The sequence below is a fragment of the Orycteropus afer genome, unplaced genomic scaffold, assembly GCF_000298275.1.
Source record: "Orycteropus afer afer isolate SDZICR_OR568_19922 unplaced genomic scaffold, OryAfe1.0 scaffold00037, whole genome shotgun sequence".
In the NCBI taxonomy this organism is placed as follows: Eukaryota; Metazoa; Chordata; class Mammalia; order Tubulidentata; family Orycteropodidae; genus Orycteropus; species Orycteropus afer.
In genome coordinates this window covers 16,779,597-16,798,102 of record NW_006921624.1, presented here as the reverse complement: position 1 = coordinate 16,798,102, position 18,506 = coordinate 16,779,597, and the positions used below count along the sequence as shown (strand labels likewise).

Here is an 18,506-nt window from a genome sequence, read left to right as displayed (position 1 = left end):
TTTTGAGTTTTGTTCCACATTGTTCTCCCACTCTATCCAGGATCTACTACATAGATCTCCCTCTGAGTGGTTGACAGTGGTAGTTGGGCACCATCCAGTTATTCTGGTCTCATAGTTGTGTAGGCTGAGGATCGCATGGTGTGCCAGTCACTTGGACTAATTGCTTCTATGCATCTTTGGTTTTCTCATTCTTCTTTACTCTGGATGAGGAGAGACCCATTGTTGCATCTAGATGGTTGCTTGCAAACTTTTAAGATCCCAGTTGCTACTCGTCAAAGTAGGATGTGGAATAATATTATGTTATGCCAATTGAGCTCGATGTCCCCTGGGACTATGGTCCCAAGAGTGCACAGGTACAACTACTCACTCCCTCTGGGTAGCTGGCTGCGGCCAAGAAGTGACTACAACCTTGTCCCTTGTCAGCTCTATTACATACCTGGGAATTCTTACAGAAAGTAGAAATACACCTTGTAGAAACATTGTCTGCCAAACCTATACATGGTCATGGTCACACTCTCCCCTGCACAGACATATCTAATAGTTCATCCTGTCCACCCATCTATCCACACGTATATCCATGTTTGCCTTCACTGACAACACAGTACTCTATGTGCAAAAGCGTTCATCTTTGTTGTCTGTACCTTCCATGTACTTTTCTATGTCTTCCTCTTCCTCAGTGACACCGTATTGATCACTCACATTTGGTACATTGCCCTTCTCTTCACCAAAATCAACACTTGTCTCTACCTATCAGTGTTCCCACCCTTGCCCTTCCCTCCCACCCCTAGTAACCAACAAAGAAAATTTCCTTCCATATATAAACCTTTCCTTGACATTTTACAATATGGACTAATAAAATATTTCTTCTTCTGTGATTGACTTATCTCACTCAGCATAATGTCCTCCAAGTTCATCCATGTTATGCAGTGTTTTGCAGATTCTATGTTATTCTTTAGGGTTGCACGGTATTCCATTCTGTGTATGTAGCATAGTTTGGCTATCCTTTCTTCTGCTGATGGACACCTAGGTTGTTTGCTTTTTTTTGGCTATTGTAAATAGTGCTGCGATGAGCATGGGTGTACATATATCTGTTCTTGTCCTGGCTCTCACTTCTTTAGGATATATACCTAGTAATGGAATGACTGGGTCAAATGGTATTTCTAATTCCAACTTTTAAGGAATCACCATACTGCTTCCCACAGTGGTTGTACCATTTGACAGTCCCACCAGCCGTGTAAGGGAGTCCCAATCTCTTTGCATCCTCAGCAGCATTTGTTATTTTCTGTCTCGTTGAACTTTGCCAATAGTGCTGGGGAGATTCTGATGTACTTTTAGTGAGCTGAATTTGTAGAACTCTGGAAAATCCAACTAAGACCTGGGAATAGCGGAAGGGTTTCCAGACAGGAAAGACATCCCACACCTACAGAAGGATTAACACAACATTCGTGTTTACTAGGCTCAGCTGAGTGCACAGACTTAAGCTGGAGGGGATTCCAATGTTATAAATGATGACTCCTTTGGGAAATGGGCTGGGCTTGATTTAGATTGTGGCAGTAGAGTATGGGTTAAAAAGTAAAGGGGCCGGCAGGAGGGCGGGGGATGGGGAGCGACTGCTTCATGGGCATGAGGTCTCCTTGGGGGTGATGAAAATGCTTTGGAACTAGACAGAAATGATGGTGGCACAACATTATGAATGTGCGAAATACCACTGAATTTTTCACTTTAAAATGGTTAATTTTATGGTCCGTGAATTTCACCTCAACTGAAAAACAAAAGTTAAAGCTTAGATGTTGGCTGCCTGGGTAGAAATCTTGGCTACATCACTTACTGTCTTAATGGCTGAGTCTTATTAATATGTTCTCTGCATCTCTACCTTCAGTTTTCTCATCCCTAAAATATACTTCATAATGATGGTATCTTATAAAGTTGTTAAATAGCCTCACAGGTGAGAAGGACTCAGCAGGTATACAGAAGTGGTCAAAGGCATTAGTCATTATTCTTATTGGAACTGGTACTGAAGCCTTGAGTCTAAAGATCTATAAATAAAACTGAGATGTGAGCTACTTACTTCAAACAGCTTTCTTGTCTTGACCCTTAGTGGTTATATACACTCTTGAGGCAAGCTAGTCATAACCACCACCACACAGCAGTACCAAAATATATGTTTCATTTCAACACCACTTTATAGTTGTAAAACGGCTTTACCACCTCGTCTGATCCCCAATGCACTAGCTCTTTTTGATCCCAGGGAAATAGTTGCAAGAGATAGTGATTCTTACCACACATGCGCCCTCTCAGCACAGAGCCCGGTCTGCAGAAGAGGAAAGCCTTTTCCGTTTCTAATGAATTGCTGTCGGCTACAAGCATTTCAGAGGCAAGTTGGAAAGAATACATGGGCTCCTTATTGAGGGTCCTTCTCAGCCGATTTGTGATGGTTTCCAATGTCTTGATGAGTCGTTGCTGATTTTCCAATTCAAGGGTATCATTTCTTTCATCAGGTAACGGCACACTAGCTGAGATAAAAATAAAACAGAACAAGACAGAACACACACGCACAAATGGTGTTTCAGGAAGCCATTTGTGGTTAGTTTTCACCAAAAAGAAATAGCACGTTAAAGATATTTGAGGAAAAATAAACTCAACCATCACTTACTGAGCAATAACTACATGGATAATATTAAGAATAATATGATTTTTCTTACTCCTTCTCTCATATTCTGGATCAACATCACCTTTTGAGGGGAGTTCTTCATTACAACATATTAAATACCTGAAAATTCCTGCATTTTAAAAACACACCTTAGTTCATCATGCCAAGATGTAAAGAAAGCAGGGTGTTTGTTGCTATGACCAAAAACCAAAACCAAACTCGTGGAGTCAACTCAAACTCATAACAAACATATAGGACAGAGTAGAACTGCCCCATAGGGTTTCCAAGGTTGTAAATCTTCACGGAAGCAAATTTCCACTTTTTTCTCTAGTGAAGAGGCTGATGGGCCGCTGACCTTTCTGTTAGCAGCCAAATGCTTTAACCACTGAGCCACCAGAACTTCTCTTGTTGCTAAGAGAACCATAAAATACATCTATGATATTAAGGAGCAAATAATGACAAGACTTAGATGATTAGACTTTCCCTAATTCTCAGTTCCAGGGTGATTTTCTCATAAAAATAAGTATCTGAGAAATAGGTTTTTAACCAAGAGTATTACATATCATTTATTCAAACAGACAGTTTACTCTTACCTGTAATGTTAAAAATTAACTTAATTTTGTGGTCCGATATTGGTGCACTTCTTCTGGTACGTGAAGGTCTAGCTTTGCCTGTGGGAGTTTCTTGCACGACAGCCAGGAAGTCATCATAAGAGTAATCCAGCCTATTAGCTGCGCCCCAACCACCTGGTCCTGGACATTGGGGCAGAGAAACAAATAACCATACAGTTGCATCTTCATCACTGTTTAGGTTGTGATGGTAAACCACACGAAACAGATCTTTTCAAGTCAAATTTTCCTTGACCATTTCCTAAATTGCCCATAATGTACAACATACAAGATTTGGTCTACAATTTTACACTGTAATTTTTGGACACTTCCTATTAAAGTTATATTACCACTGAATTAGATTAAAAGAAGCAAGGAGAGTCTCTGTGGAGATACCTAGACATTTAAACCATTCCACTTCTGAGTAGATGAATTTACCAGTAAATAGCTAATATCTACACACCTACAAGGAAGACCAGCTATTATTTGAATTTATACACCAACCACTAAAGCCAGTAATGAAGAAACTGAAGATTTTTACTAACTTACGCAGTCTGAAATTAACATTTAGTCAAAATGTATTGATAATTACTGGTGATTGGAATGTAAAAGTTGGAAACAAAGAAGGAGCATCAATAGTTGGAAAATATGGCGTTGGTGATAAAAATGACTGGGAGACAATATGATAGAGTTTTGCAAGTTCAACGACTTATTCATTGCAAATACCTTTTTTCAACAACATAAATGTTACTATATACATGGATTTTCCCAGATGCAATAAACAGGAATCAAATTGACCACATCTGTGGAAAGAGGTGATAGAGATGCTCAATATCATCATTCAAAACAAGACCAGGGGCTGACTGTTTAACAGACCATCAGTTGCTCACATGCAAGGTCAAGCTGAAGCTGAAGACAATTAAAACAAGTCCATAGGAGCCAAAATACGACCTTGATTATATCCCACCTGATTTAGAGACCGTCCGAAGAATAGTTTTGAAGGAACAAACACCAAAGATCAAAAACCAGATAAGTTGTGGATGACATCAAGAGCATTACACAGGAAGAAAGCAAAATGTCATTAAAAAGATAGGAAAGGAAAAAAAGACCAAACTGGATGTCAGAAGAGACTCTGAAACTGGCTCTGGAATGGAAAGTGGCTAAAGGAATGGAATAAATGATGAAATAAATGAGCTGAACAGAATATTTTAAAGGGTGGCTCAAGAAGACAAAGTAAAGTATAATGAAATGTTCAAAGATCTGGAATTAGAAAGGCAAAAGGCATTTCTCAAGCTTAAAGAATTGAAGAAAAACATTCAAGCCTCCAGTTGCAATATTGAAGGATTCTATGGGCAAAATGTTGAAGGATGCAGGAAGCATCAAAAGAAGAGGGAAGAAACACAAAGTCACTGTTTCAGAAAGAATTGTCGATGTTTAAGCATTTCAGGAGGTACCACATGATCAAGGATTGATGGTACTGAAGGAGGAAGCCCAAGCTGTACTGAAGGAATTCGTGAAAAACAAGGCTCCAAGGATAGATGGAATACCCATTGAGATGTTCCAACAAACTGATACAGTGCTGGGGGAAATTACTCATTTATGCCAAGTAATTTGGAAGACAGTCACCTGACCAACCAATTGGAAGAGATCCATGTTTGTGCTCATTCCAAAGAAAGGTGATCCAACAGAATGTGAAAATTATTGAACAATATCATTAATACCACATGCAAGTAAAATTTTGCTGAAGATAATTCGACAGCTGCAGCAATATATTGACAGGGAACTTCCAGAAATTCAAGCCTGATTCAGAAGAGGATGTGGAAGAAGGGATGTCACATGGATCTTGGCTGAAAGCAAAGAATATCAGAAAGATGTTTATTTGCATTTTTTTGACTAAACAAAGGCATTTGACTGTGTGGATCATAACAAATTATGGATAACACTGCAAAGAATGTGAATTCCAGGACACTAAATTGTGTTCACAAGAACCTGTACATAGACCAAGAGGCAGTCATTTGAACAGAACAAGGGGACACTGAACGATTTAAAATCAGGAAGGGTGTGCATCTGGGTTGTATCCTTTCACTATACTTATTCGATCTGTATGCTGAGCAAATAATCCGAGACGCTGGACTATATGAACAAGAATTCAGCATCAGGATTGGAGGAAGATTTATTAACAACCTGCGATATATAGGTGATGGAACCTTGTTTGCTGAAAGTGAAGAAGACATGAAGCACTTATTGATGAAGATCAAAGTACGGAATTTCGAAAGTACTGAATACACTTCAATGTAAAGAAAGCAAAAATCCTCACAACTGGACTAGTCAATAAGCAAAATCACAATAAATGGAGAAAAGATGGAAGTTGTCAGGAATTTCATCTTACTTGGACCCACAATCAACGCCCATGGGAGCAGGCAGTTAAGAAATCAGACAATGCAGTGCACTGGGCAAACCTGCTGCAAAAGACCTCTTTAAAGGGTTCAAGAGCAAAGATGTCACTTTGAAGACCAAGGTGCCCCTGACTCAAGCCATGGTGTTTTCAATAGCCCTATATGCATGTGAAAGCTGGAGAATGAATAAGGAAGACTGGAGCAGAACTGATGCATTTGAGCTGGGGTGTTAGTGAAGATTACTGAAAATGCATGGACTGCCAGAAGAATGAGCAGATCTGTCTTTGAAGAAGTACACCCAGAATGCTCCTGAGAAGTGAGAATGGCCAGACTTAGTCTCACATACTTCAGATATGTTGTCAGAAGGGACCAATCCCTGGAGAAGGATATCATGCGTAGTAAAGTAAAGGGTGAGTGAAAAAGGGAAAGATCCTCAATGAGATGGATTGACACAGGAGCTGCAAGGATGGGCTCAAGCACAGCAAAGATTTTGAGGGTGGCACAGGACCAGGCAGTGTTTTGTCTGCTGGACCTGGTATCGCTATGAGTTGGAGCCAACTTGTTGACACCGAACAACAACAACAACACTTCTGAGTTGAGGATCCCTGGTGGCACAGTTGTTAAAGTACTGGCTGCTAATTGGAAGGTCAATGTTCAAGCCAGCAGCTGCTCCAAAGGAGAAAGATGTGTCAGCCTGCTTCTGTAAAGATTATGTTGTTGTTGTTATGTGCCGTCCAGTCGAACCCGACTCATAGCGACCCCTCCTTGAGTTTCCGAGGCAGTATCACTACGGAAGTAGATTGCCCCATCTTGGGAGAGTTCTACTTTGTCCTACAGGGTCACTATGAGTGGGACTTGATTCTGCAGCTTTTTTTTGTTTGTTTGTTTTACTTCTGAGTCAATTAACTTAGCTTTACAGGTAAATAGCAGGGTGGGTGCAGAATCCTAATCAATTCTTATTTCCCTTCAGGGTTTGCTCCTTTTTTTTTTTTTTTTAAATACACATTTCATAGTCTTAATGCTCTGTGTGAAGATTATTAAAAATACTTGCATCCGATTTTGAAAGTGGGAGGTAGTTTATGAAGGCAGCACATAAGTTAAATATTTCTATCATGCAACTACTATACACTGGAGGCAACATGGATGTGTGCAATTTTCAACATGCACTAGATATTATAATAATTAACACCTTGGGTTCAGATTGTGGCTTCTGGTTTACTAGGTAAAATTGTGTGATCTTAGACAAGTTACTTTCATCTCTCTGAGCCTCAGTTTCTTCATCTGTGAAATGAAGGCGGTAATGATTCTTTCCTCACAGGTCATGGAATAATTGAGGGAATGTATACGAACTATCTAGCTCAGTATTTGACTCACTGTAAACTTTAAGAAATGATATTAATATTGTTGCTCAGTTATGTGCTTTAAAAATTAAATTCTATTTATACAGGACTGACCACTGAAGTAATTTTTTTGTGAATTTATGTTTCTGGTAGGGCCCCCAATTTTTGTCTTTTCACATAAACATTTTTCTACAAGTGTTATATATTTATTATAGAAAAATAAATTAGATGAGCAAAGAGAAAAATGTAAAAAGTCCCTCTAATCCCATCATATAGAAATAACTACCATTTACATCTTACTGTTGTGTTGTTGGTAGGTGCCATCGAGCCAGCTCTGACTCATAGTGACCCTGTGTATGACAGAACAAAACACCGCCTGGTCGTGTACCGTCCTCACAATCCTTGCTATCCAGTAATAGATCAGACAGTGTTTCACTGCTATTCATAAGGTTTTCACTGACTATCTGTTTGAGATGTGGACGGCCCCTTCCTTCTTCTCAGTCTGTCTTCATCTGGAAGCTCCACTGTCCACCGCGGGTGACCCTCCTGTTGTTTGAAATACCGGTGGCATAGCCTCCAGCCTCACAGCAACATGCAAGCCACCACAGTACAACAAACTGACAGATGAGTGGTGGATTTACGTCTTAGTAAGCTTTCTTTTCCCCTATGAGTGCATGTGTATATACCAAAACCAAACCAAACTCTGCCATTGAGTTGATTCTGACTCATAGCGATCCTCTTAGGGTTTCCAAGGCTATAAATCTTCATGGAAGCAGCCTGCCTCATCTTTCTTCTGTGGAGCAGCTGATGGGTTTGCAACACTGACCTTTTGGTTAGAAGCCAAATGCCTTAATGTGTCTGTATGTGTGTATCTATCTCTATTCATGTCTGGGATAAAAACAAACATAACACACTTTTAACAAAACAAGATTATACTATGTATATAATTTGGTAATCTTTTTTCAAGTTCTTTCACTTAACTACAAATCATGGCATTTCTCTGTCATCTACCATGCTATTGCTAATTAAAAAAAAAAAAAAAAAAAAAACCCACTGCCATCGAGTCAATTTGACTTATAGTGACCCCTCTTTGGGTTTCCAAGGCAGTATCTCTATGGAAGTAGATTGCCCAGTCTTCCTTTTGAGGAGTAGCTCGTGGGTTTGAACCACGAGCCTTCTTGTTAGCCTTAGGCACTATACCACCAGAGCTCCCATTATTTCTAATAGCTCCAAAACATTCTCTTCTATGATTAAACTATCTAACCAGGTCTCTATTTTCAGACTTTCATGTTATTTCAAAATTTTAGAATACACAGTATTTCATCAAATCTAAGAGACCATCAATGAGAATACACATCCCAATTTTAGTGATGTCAAAACAAAAGATATGCATCTCATAATTTATGAAATATGGTGTATCTTTACACACTGGCCTGCTTTTTATCATAAGAACTGTTCTTAGAAGTGGAGTTTCTAGGCCTGAGCATATGAACATTTTAAATCCTTAGATACATGTTATCAACTGTACCCCAATTTCTCTTTCCCTACACCCCTGCCACCTTTGAGTATTACCATTCTTTTTCATATTTGTTTATATGACAGGTCAAATTGACATCTTAGTTTTAATTTTAAATACATGATTATTAGTCATTCAAACATACTTAAATATATTTATTGGCCCTTTGCATTTTATCCACTATGACTCACCAAGGTGTTTTTATCAATCTTATGAGGATCTTTTGACAGTCTACTAGGAAGACATTCAAGGAAGAAGGCTTGTCTTTAAACCATGTGTATGACCTGCCAATACCTGACTCCAGAAAACTGGAGTTGGAATTCTTACTAGATGATGAATATCACCTATCTTAAAACCTTATTGTGACAACTGACTCCCTTGAAGTGCACCTCTGGACCCTTGCAGCCTACCTCAACAATCTGGGGGTGGGGAACCCAGGGCAGGCAGAGCAGAAAGGGTGTTGTTATTTGGGATGTGACACGTGCCGCTAACAACTCCCCCACTAGCACTGCCTGATTTTTTTCCTATCTAAAGCCTGAATTTCTAAATTTTTCACAGAAGAGTTTTACAGAACGTTAAAAATTGAAAACAGCTCCAAAATCCACCAAAGGGAAATTGTGTTCACAAATTATGGTAAATTGATTTGATGAAATAATATGTTGCCATTAAAACTATATGCAAATAGAATACAGAATGACAGAAAAAGTATCCTCAATATAATGTTAACTAAAAATTAATGATTACAAAATAGCATAGGGACACACACACATTGTTATATATGTATAATAGTAATGGAGTTAATTTAGAAATTGTGGGTTACCTTAATTTTATTCTTGGTTTTTTAGCATTTTTCAAATTTTTACAATAAATATATACGTACAAGAGATATTTTTTTTTAAATTTGAAAGTTTAAAACAACAGTTATTATCACTTGCAATGCTAAATCACTCCAAGTATTACTAAAATTGGTGAAAGAAACAAAAAGGACATTTACCTGAGGTCAATACACTCCTTGGAGAGAACAACCATGGGAGAAAGAATGGCACTTATGCACAGGGATACAGCTCAGGGGGCAGGAGTGCATGGAGGGATGGACACAGGGAAGAGGTAACTATCGGGGAGGAAGTGGGAGGGGAGCTGTTACATTGTGGTAAATTGTGGTCGATGTCATGAGACAAAGTATATGTGAACTGTTGTATGGAAAGTGAATTTGTTCTGTAAATTTTCACCCAAATCACAATTAAAGAAAAAAAAAAGAGTGTCTGCTGTAACATGAATGAATACTTACTATTGTCTCAAACAATCTTTTAAACACGTTATTGCGCCTACTCATTTATCTTTACAATGGCTCTATGAAGTCTTATATACTCTTACATATTTTATAGAGGAAAAGGCACAGAGTGGTTTGACAACTTGCTCAAGACCACACAGCTGGTCAACTGCAGAGCAATGATTGGACTTGAGTAGTTAGGTCATAAAGCCCATGTGCTTAATTAACTGCTACACAATTTTGTTATCACTACTTTTCAATAAAAATAAGGACAGTTACTAGAAATAATGACAATTTTGCAAATAAAAAACCCAAGAGAGACAATTGAAATGTCCTAGAAATATCAAAGCAATAAGCCAAGTGGACAGATACACCAGCAAAACAGCATGTACCATACTTAGGAATCACCTTAAACAATGTGCAGTCTCCACGGAAAAAACATCAAAATTCCACTGAGAGGTATAGTAGACTTGAATAAGTTGAATTTTAATATATTCTGGATGAGGTATCTAAATATTTTACATGTGTCAGCTCTTTAAACTTAAGATTCTTAACTTCAACTTAAATTCAATACCATATAAAAATTGATGTTTGTACTTTACAACTATTACTGTCCTCTTCTACAATATCAAATATATTTTACAACCTACTTTGATTTAATTTTCTTAGTTGTTTAGCATCCTGAAGAGTTTTGGCTAGTGTTTTAAAATAACTTATTTCAATTAATTAATAAAGGTTAATTTGGCTAGTGGAGCTCTGGTAGCATAGTGCCTAAGGCACTTGACTGCTAACCAAAAGGCTGGCGGTTCAAACCCACCAGCCACTCCTTGGAAGGAAGATTGGACAATCTATTTCCATAGTGATACTGCCTTGGAAACCCAAGGAGGGGTCACTATGAGTTGGGTCCGTCTAGATGGCACATAACAACAACAACAACAATTTGGCTAGTATGCCCCGTCTATTGGAATTATTCATTTATTTATCTATTTGCAGATTAGTTTTGCAAACTACCAACATGAGATGATTTAATTACCAATTGCAAAGCCATTTTCATAGTCATAGTTATATTCTAGGCAATATTTTTTGGTCAGGTCCTCCAGTCTGCAGTCAATGTCCTCGGCATCGTTACAAAATGATGGGACCTGCAAATAAAATATGAGCAGAATAAAATGCAAATCTGTGCTTTGGGGAAGCCCTTTCCCGCCCACTCTTCAGCAGGAGGGATAAGAATACCCCAGAGCCTTTCATATTCTTGGCAATTTTATCTGTTTTAGTCACATCTATGTCCCTAGTGCCTAGGATAGAAAATAGATAAAAAATCTTTGCTAAATGAGTGAATATATGTTTAGAATCACATTCTGATCACTATACCAACTGTAACTGGCTCCAGTCTAGTTGTGATATACGCAGATTCTAACATACACACAAATCACTTTCAGACAATTTGCAATGTGGGTTTCATTCAATTTTTAAGGAACAGTTCACCAGTTTGGGGTGGAATATAATCAGTATGCGGCATATTGTTGGCTTTTTAAATACAGATTTACAGTGACAGTGATCAGATGAGTATAAACGTTTTCTCCGTTCTCTAGCAATAATTACAGTATTTGTTCTTTTTGGATATGGGTGTATAGAGTAGATAAAAATTAAATTTTATTCAACAAGTGTTTATTAAATGAATGTGTTAATATTTTAATGTGTTTATGATAATGCTTGCCATATGGCCAGCAGCATTATGAAATATGTATCAGTAAATAAATAAAGTGCTATCCATTCTGTTAAGGACATAAATATGACTATGATCCATTTCTTACTTTCAAGATGCTCAATGCAGTTAAATATATTGTTGCACTTTTCCTTAATCACTGAAATATTCCTAAACAAAAATGCATGAAAAAAAATCATTTAAATGTTCAACTGGCTTCGCATTATACAACAAATACAGTCTACAGTGTTTGGCACTTCTGTCAGACTTTAAATAATAAAGTAGGCATTCTCAAGCCAGATGGACTCTAGGCTTCACTGACTTTCTGACTCATGAGTTAAAAAAAAAAATCACAAAAGTTTTAATACAGGTTTACTTATAATTCATTCCAGAAGTCCCAAACCAATTAGTAATTCTGAATAATAGGAACATGTTTAGACCATAAAGAATGTGGAAAGCAATCAGGACAAAGAATTTCAGTTGCATGTGACCAAGAGGTTATGAAAAACTCAACATTGTTCTTTCAAATATGGCAGACAATAAAGGAATTTTACTGACATACCATTTTCCCCAGGGTGGTTTCAAAAGCTTCAGAAAACTTCGTCAGCAGATCCGTATCATCACAACGAGTTGCTTTGTAGAGCATCTCAAAGGACTTGAACCCATGATTTGCAAAACGCTTTACTGGAAAATGTTGGGCAAAACAGTTTCAAATGGTTAGTGTCTTCCAACAAAGATTTAACTTTCCATGGAATTACTACAACTTAATATTTTAATTCTAACATGATTATAAGATTGTTATAAAGAGCTGAGTTACAGTTAAGTGACAGTTAAGGAAAATTACTAGACATTCATTGATGGTAATAAACAATGAGTCAAGTAGCACTGTGCTCAGGCACCCAGTGATAAGAATTCACTTTTGATATATTATTTTTTACCTGCTAATCATATGAAAAGGGAGCTCTGGTGGCACAGTGCCTAAGGCATTTGACTGCTAACCAGAAAGCTAGTGATTCAAACCCACCAGCCACTCCTCGGAAGGAAGGTTGGGTAATCTACTTCCATAGTGATACTGCCTCGGAAACCCAAGAGGGGTCACCATGAGCTGGATTTGACTCAATGGCAGTGCATCGAATCATACAAAAAAGTGGCATTTAAGTTAATAAGAGATAGAAAAATTGTTTCCATATGCTGTTGAGAACTTTTTAAAAACCCTGGCTGGATCGAAGATATGTTTTCAAGCAATGTTGTTGTTAGGTGCCTTCGAGTCACTTCCAACACAGCAACCCCATGTGCAAAGAGCAAAATGCTGCCTGGTCCAGCACCACCCTCACAGTGGTTACGTTTGAGCCCACTGTAGTCGCTGTGCCAATCCATCTTCTGAGGGTCTTCCTCTATTTTGATGACCCTCTACTTCACTGAGCATAATGTCCTTCTTTCTCCAGGGACAGGTCCCTCCTGTTAACACATCCAAAGTAAGTGAGATGAAGTCTCACCATCCTCCCTTCTGAGGATTACTGGGCATTGAAAACTTTCTAAGTACTGCATGCAATCTGCCTTCCTTAAAATTCTCACTACTGTCAAGTCGATTCTGACTCACAGCAACCCCTCCTTGTGTTTCTGAGACAGTATCTCTATGGAAGTAGATTGCTCAGTCTGCCTTCCAAGGAGTAGCTGGTGGGTTTGAGCTGCCAGTCTTCTGGTTAGCAGTCAAATGCCTTAGGCACTCCACCACCACAGCTCCTCAATCACCTTCCCTGGAAGTGTAATTTTCACAGATAGATGCAGAGGCTTGCATGATGTCCCAAAATATTCAGAAACAATGCCTTTATCTACACAGCATTACCAGTAAAACCTTAGCCTCTAATGCTGTGAAAAGGAGTTCTGGTAGCATAGTGCCTAAGGCACTTGACTGCTAACCAGAAGGCTGGCGGTTCAAACCCACCAGCCACTCCTTGGAAGGAAGGTTAGGCAATCTATTTCCATAGTGATACTGCCTCGGAAATTCAAGGAGGGGTCGCCATAGTCAGGTCCGACTCGACAGCACATAACAACAACAACAACGCTGTGAAAAGGAGCTCTGGTGGTGCAGTGCCTAAGGCATTTGACTGCTAACCAGAAGGCTGACAGTTCAAACCCACCAACCACTCAGTGGAAGGATGATGAGACAATCTACTTCTGTAAAGATTTACCACCTGGGAAAACCAGTGGGGGTCTCTATGAGATGGAACTGACTTGATGACAGTGGGTGTGGTTTTTTTTGACAGCTATAGAAAAGGGAGTAATATTGCTGCTATTTACTTCCCTAATTTGGAAAAAATGAGATCAGGTAAATTGGCTCTATTTATTTATTTATTTTTCATGAGAAACTGGCATTTAAACTCCACCCCAGTTTGGTATCAAAAATTCACTCCAGAGAATATTTCCTTACAGTAGGCAAATACATTGGGTTATTTTTTATAAAATATATATTTAAGATTATAGAATAGTTCAATTTGTACCCAAATAAAATCTAAAGAAAATATGACTAATATATTTCATTTTATCACATACATAGATCTTATTTTAAATATAAGCCCCTCTGCAGACAAGAAGACTGTAAGTGTCAGTTTACAAGTGAAGAATTATATGCTGACAACTCTCTTTAGATATTTCGGGTGAATATCAATGAGAGATGGCTCTGCCTTCTGCTGAATCTTGCTCTATAGGAATCCAATCTATATCAAGACTATTTCAAGACTCTGGTAGGTTAATATTGTAAATTCAGGAATGAGCATTTCTCTTATCCACAAATCTTTGGAATTCCTGGCATCATTTTCCATCCATCAAACCTGATCCCTACAGTAAGGTAGTTTTCCTCTTTAATGCTTTAAAAATGCACACACACACACACTCACATACAGTAAAGGAGTTGAGAGTTAAATTAAAACTTACTAGCACAGTCTGGCCACTCAGTGGAATATGGAGGTTTCCAGATACCATCTTTATAAGCACAATAATACTTCTCAGTAGACCCTTCTGTGAAATCATACCCCTCCAAGCAACTTAAGGTGCAGTTAACCCCGGCACTGTCTTGAGTACACATAAAATCCCCATTTATAGGTGTGAATGGAACTTCACAAGGAGAACCTGGGCAAAAAAAAAAAAAAAAAAACAGTATGTATTATTCGTATACAATGTTATAAGAAATATAAATTAAATTCTAGGACTCTAAGTTGAATTTTGAAAACGATTTTTCTTGCCCTCCACTCTTCCTAGAAAAACTTTCATCATAAATCTTTAGGGGGGATTGTGGTAATGTCTGCTTTTTGCTTCCTAGGTGGGCATATGCCAGGAAGCTGTACTTCTGTGTAATTAAAGGTGGCTATACACATGGATACTGCCTCGGAAACCCAAGGAGGGGTCGCTATGAGTAAGGGCTGACTCGACGGCACATAACAACAACAACATACACATGGATTTCACCAGATGGGGGTACACAGGCATCAGATCAACTACATCTGTGTCAAGAGGCAATGGAAAAGCTAAGTATCTTCAGCCAAAACAAGGCCAGGAGCTGATTGTGGAACAGACCATCAACTGCTCATATGCAAATTCAACTTGAAGCTCAAGCAATTAAAACAAGTCCACAAGAGCCAAAACATGACCTTGATGATATCTGTCCTGAATTTAGAAACCATCTAAAAAAATAGATTTGATGCACTGAACACCAAACGACTGAAAACCAGAGGGATTGTGAGATGACATCAAGAATATCATCCATGAAAAAAGAAAAAGGTCATTGAAAAGATGGGAACAGAAGAAAAGACCAAAATGGATGTCAGAAGAGACTCTGAAACTTGCCCTTGAATGTAGTATAGCCAAAGCAAATGGAAGAAATGACAAGATAAAAGAGCTCAACAGAAGATTTCAAAGAGCAGCTCGAAAAGACAAAGTCAATTATTATAATGAAATATGCAAAGACCTGGAGTTAGAAAACCAAAAGGAAAGAACATGCTCAACATTTCTCAAGCTGAAAGAACTGAATAAAAAAAAAACTCAAGCCTCGAGTTGTAATATTGAAAGATTCTGTGGGCAAAATATTGAATGATGTGGGAAACATCAAAAGAAAATGGAGGCAATACACAGAGTCACTGTACCAAAAAGAACTGGTCGATGTTCATCCATTTCAGGAGATGGCATATGATCAAGATCCAATATGTACGGAAGAAAGAAGTGGAAGCTGCACTGAGGGAAGTGGCAAAAAGCAAGGCTCCAGGGATTGACAGAATACCCATTGAGATGTTTCAACAAATGTATGCCACATTGGAGGCACTCCCTTGGCTATGCCAAGAGATTTGGAGGACAGCTTCCTGGCCAACTGACTGGAAGAGATATATATTTGTACCCATTCCAAAGAAAGGTGATCCCACAGAAGGTGGAAATTATTGAACAATATCATTAATATTGCATGCAAGTAAAATCTTACTGAAGATGATTCAAAAACTGATGCAGCAGTATATTGACAAAGAACTTTCAGAAATGCAAGCTGGATTCAGAAGAGGACATGGAACAAGGGATATCATTGCTGGTATCAAATAGATCTTTGCTCAAAGCAAAGAATACCAGAAAGATATTTACTGGTTTTATTGACTATGCAAAAGTATTTGATTGTGTGGATCATAACAATTATGGGTAACATTGAGAAGAATGGGAATTCCAGAACACTTGATTGTACTCATGAGGAACCTGTACATGGACCAGGAGGCTGTCGTTCAAACAGAACAAGAGGACACTGCATGGGTTAAAATCAAGACAGGAGTGCATCAGGATTGTATCTTTTCACCATATGTATTCAATCTGTACAATGAGCTAACAATCTTACAAGCTGGACGTGGCATCAGGATTGGAGGAAGACTCTAACAACCTGCAATACGCAGATGACGCAACTTTGTTTGCTGAAAGTGAGGACGACTTGAGGCACTTACTGATGAAGATTGAAGAATACAGTCTGCGGTATAGATTGCATCTCAATATAAAGAAAACAAAAACGCTCACAACTAGACCTATAAGCTGCATCACAATAAATGGAGAAAAGATTGAAGTTGTCAAAGACTTCATGTTGTTTGGTTCTACAACTGATGCCAATGGAAGCAGCAGTGAGGACATTAGATGACATATAGCACTGGGCAAATCAGCTGCAAAGGACCTCATTCAAGTGCTGAAGAGCAAAAATGTCTCCTTGAGGACTAAGGGGGGCCTGACATAAGCCATGGTATTTTCTATTGCCTCATATGCATGTAAGAATTGGACAATGAATAAGGAAGACTGAAGAAGAGTCGATGCTTTTGAGTTGTGGTGCTGGCGGAGAATGCTGAAAGTACCATGGACTGTTAAAAGAACTAACAAATCTGTCCTGGAGGTAGTGCAGCCAGAATGCTCCTTGGAAGTGAGAATGGCAAGACTTCATCTCACCTACTTTGGCCATGTTGTCAGAAGGATCATTACCTGGAGAAGGATGTCGTGCTTGCTAAGGTGGAGGGTCGACAAAAGAGTGGAAGGCCCTCAATGAGATGGACTAACATAGTGACTGTGGCAATGGGTACAAGTATAGCAAGGATTGTGGAGCTGGTGTGGGACTGGGCAGCATTTTGTTCTGCTGTGTATAGGGTCGCTATGAGCCAGAGATGACTCGATGGCACCTAACAACAAGAGGCTGCACATATTTTATGAAACTCTAAAATTATTTCTGACTTCAGGTTGTTATTTTTTGTATTCTGTTAATAAAAATGAAAACTGTGCAATATTACATAGCAAATATAGTTTTAGAATCTCTCTCCTCAGTATTCAAAATCAGATTAGGAGAATAATATTTTATAACTCCAGAAAAAGTGCTGATAAATTCAATTTAAGACTACCCTGGAAGAAAATATTTCTAATTATCATGAAGACAAGTGGACATGAATGACAATTGGAAACCTAAGTAAAATCAGTATGCTAACTTTAACAATCTGCTGGTAACTTTCTTGCATAAAATAGAGTGCCATAGTAACCACTTATATCAAATGTTAACTAGATTTTTGGGGCCTCAGTGACACAGTAAGGAACTCTGGTGGCATGCTGCCTAAGGCATTTGACTGTTAACCAGGAGGATGTGGTTCAAAGCCCCCAGCTGCTTCACGGAAGGTCCAAAAAAACCCAAATTCACTGCCATCGAGTCAGTCCCAACCCATACCGACCCCTCCTTGGGTTTCTGAGGCGGTATCTCTATGGGAGTAGAGGAGTGGCTGGTGGGTTTGAACTGCAGCCTTCTGGATAGATAGCAGTCAAATGCCTTAGGCACTATGGCACCAGAGCTCCTCCACAGAAGGTTAAAAAAAAAAAAAAAAAAAAAACTCATTGCTGTAGAGTCAGATCTGACTCATAGTGACCCCCCTTGGATTTCTGAGGTGGTATCAATACAGAAGTAGATTGCCCAACCTAGATGGAGCAATTGACTTCTGTAAAGATTTACCACCTCTGAATACCAGTGGAGATCTCCATGAGTGAGAATTGACTCAATGCCAGTGAGTTTGGTTTGCTTTTGGTTTAGTGGCACAGTAGTTAAGCACTTGGCCGCTAACCAGAATCTACCAGGCGCTCCATGGGAGAAAGATGTGGCCGTCTGCTTCTGTGAAGATTCTCAACCTTGCAAACCCTAGGTGGTGGTTCTACTCTGCCATACAGGTTTGCTGTAACAGGATAAGGTGAATACCTTTGATGACAATGTGAATATCACATGTTCTGTTGTTGCCCGATGGGTCAGTGGCTGTATAATGCACTACAGTCTCTCCGTGAGGGAAAAGGTCTCCCGGTGAATGAGTTCTGGTGATGATTAATACAGCCCCTAAGAAGAGAGAAGAGTCAGATGTTAGATTATTGGTTTGCAGTCACTTTAGTAGTCATCATATTTGATGTGAAGTTTCATCTTCTATTTATACAAATCAGCTGGACATTCTATTTATGTTGATATTGGCCACTAGCAGGAAATAAAAAGATTATA

At 38.7% G+C, this 18,506-nt stretch overlaps 1 protein-coding gene across 1 annotated transcript in view; it reads right to left on the bottom strand.

Annotated features, from left to right (window-relative positions):
• The window catches only part of SVEP1 (sushi, von Willebrand factor type A, EGF and pentraxin domain containing 1), a 239,190-nt gene that overhangs the window by 115,465 nt on the left and 105,219 nt on the right, over positions 1-18,506 (bottom strand). The window contains exons 11-16 of the mRNA XM_007936774.1: positions 18,219-18,350; positions 14,420-14,614; positions 12,048-12,169; positions 10,814-10,922; positions 3,244-3,402; positions 2,280-2,513 (exon numbers count right to left, since the gene is read on the bottom strand). Coding sequence (XP_007934965.1) covers positions 2,280-2,513; positions 3,244-3,402; positions 10,814-10,922; positions 12,048-12,169; positions 14,420-14,614; positions 18,219-18,350 — 951 coding nt within the window. The remainder of the gene's footprint in view (positions 1-2,279; positions 2,514-3,243; positions 3,403-10,813; positions 10,923-12,047; positions 12,170-14,419; positions 14,615-18,218; positions 18,351-18,506) is intronic.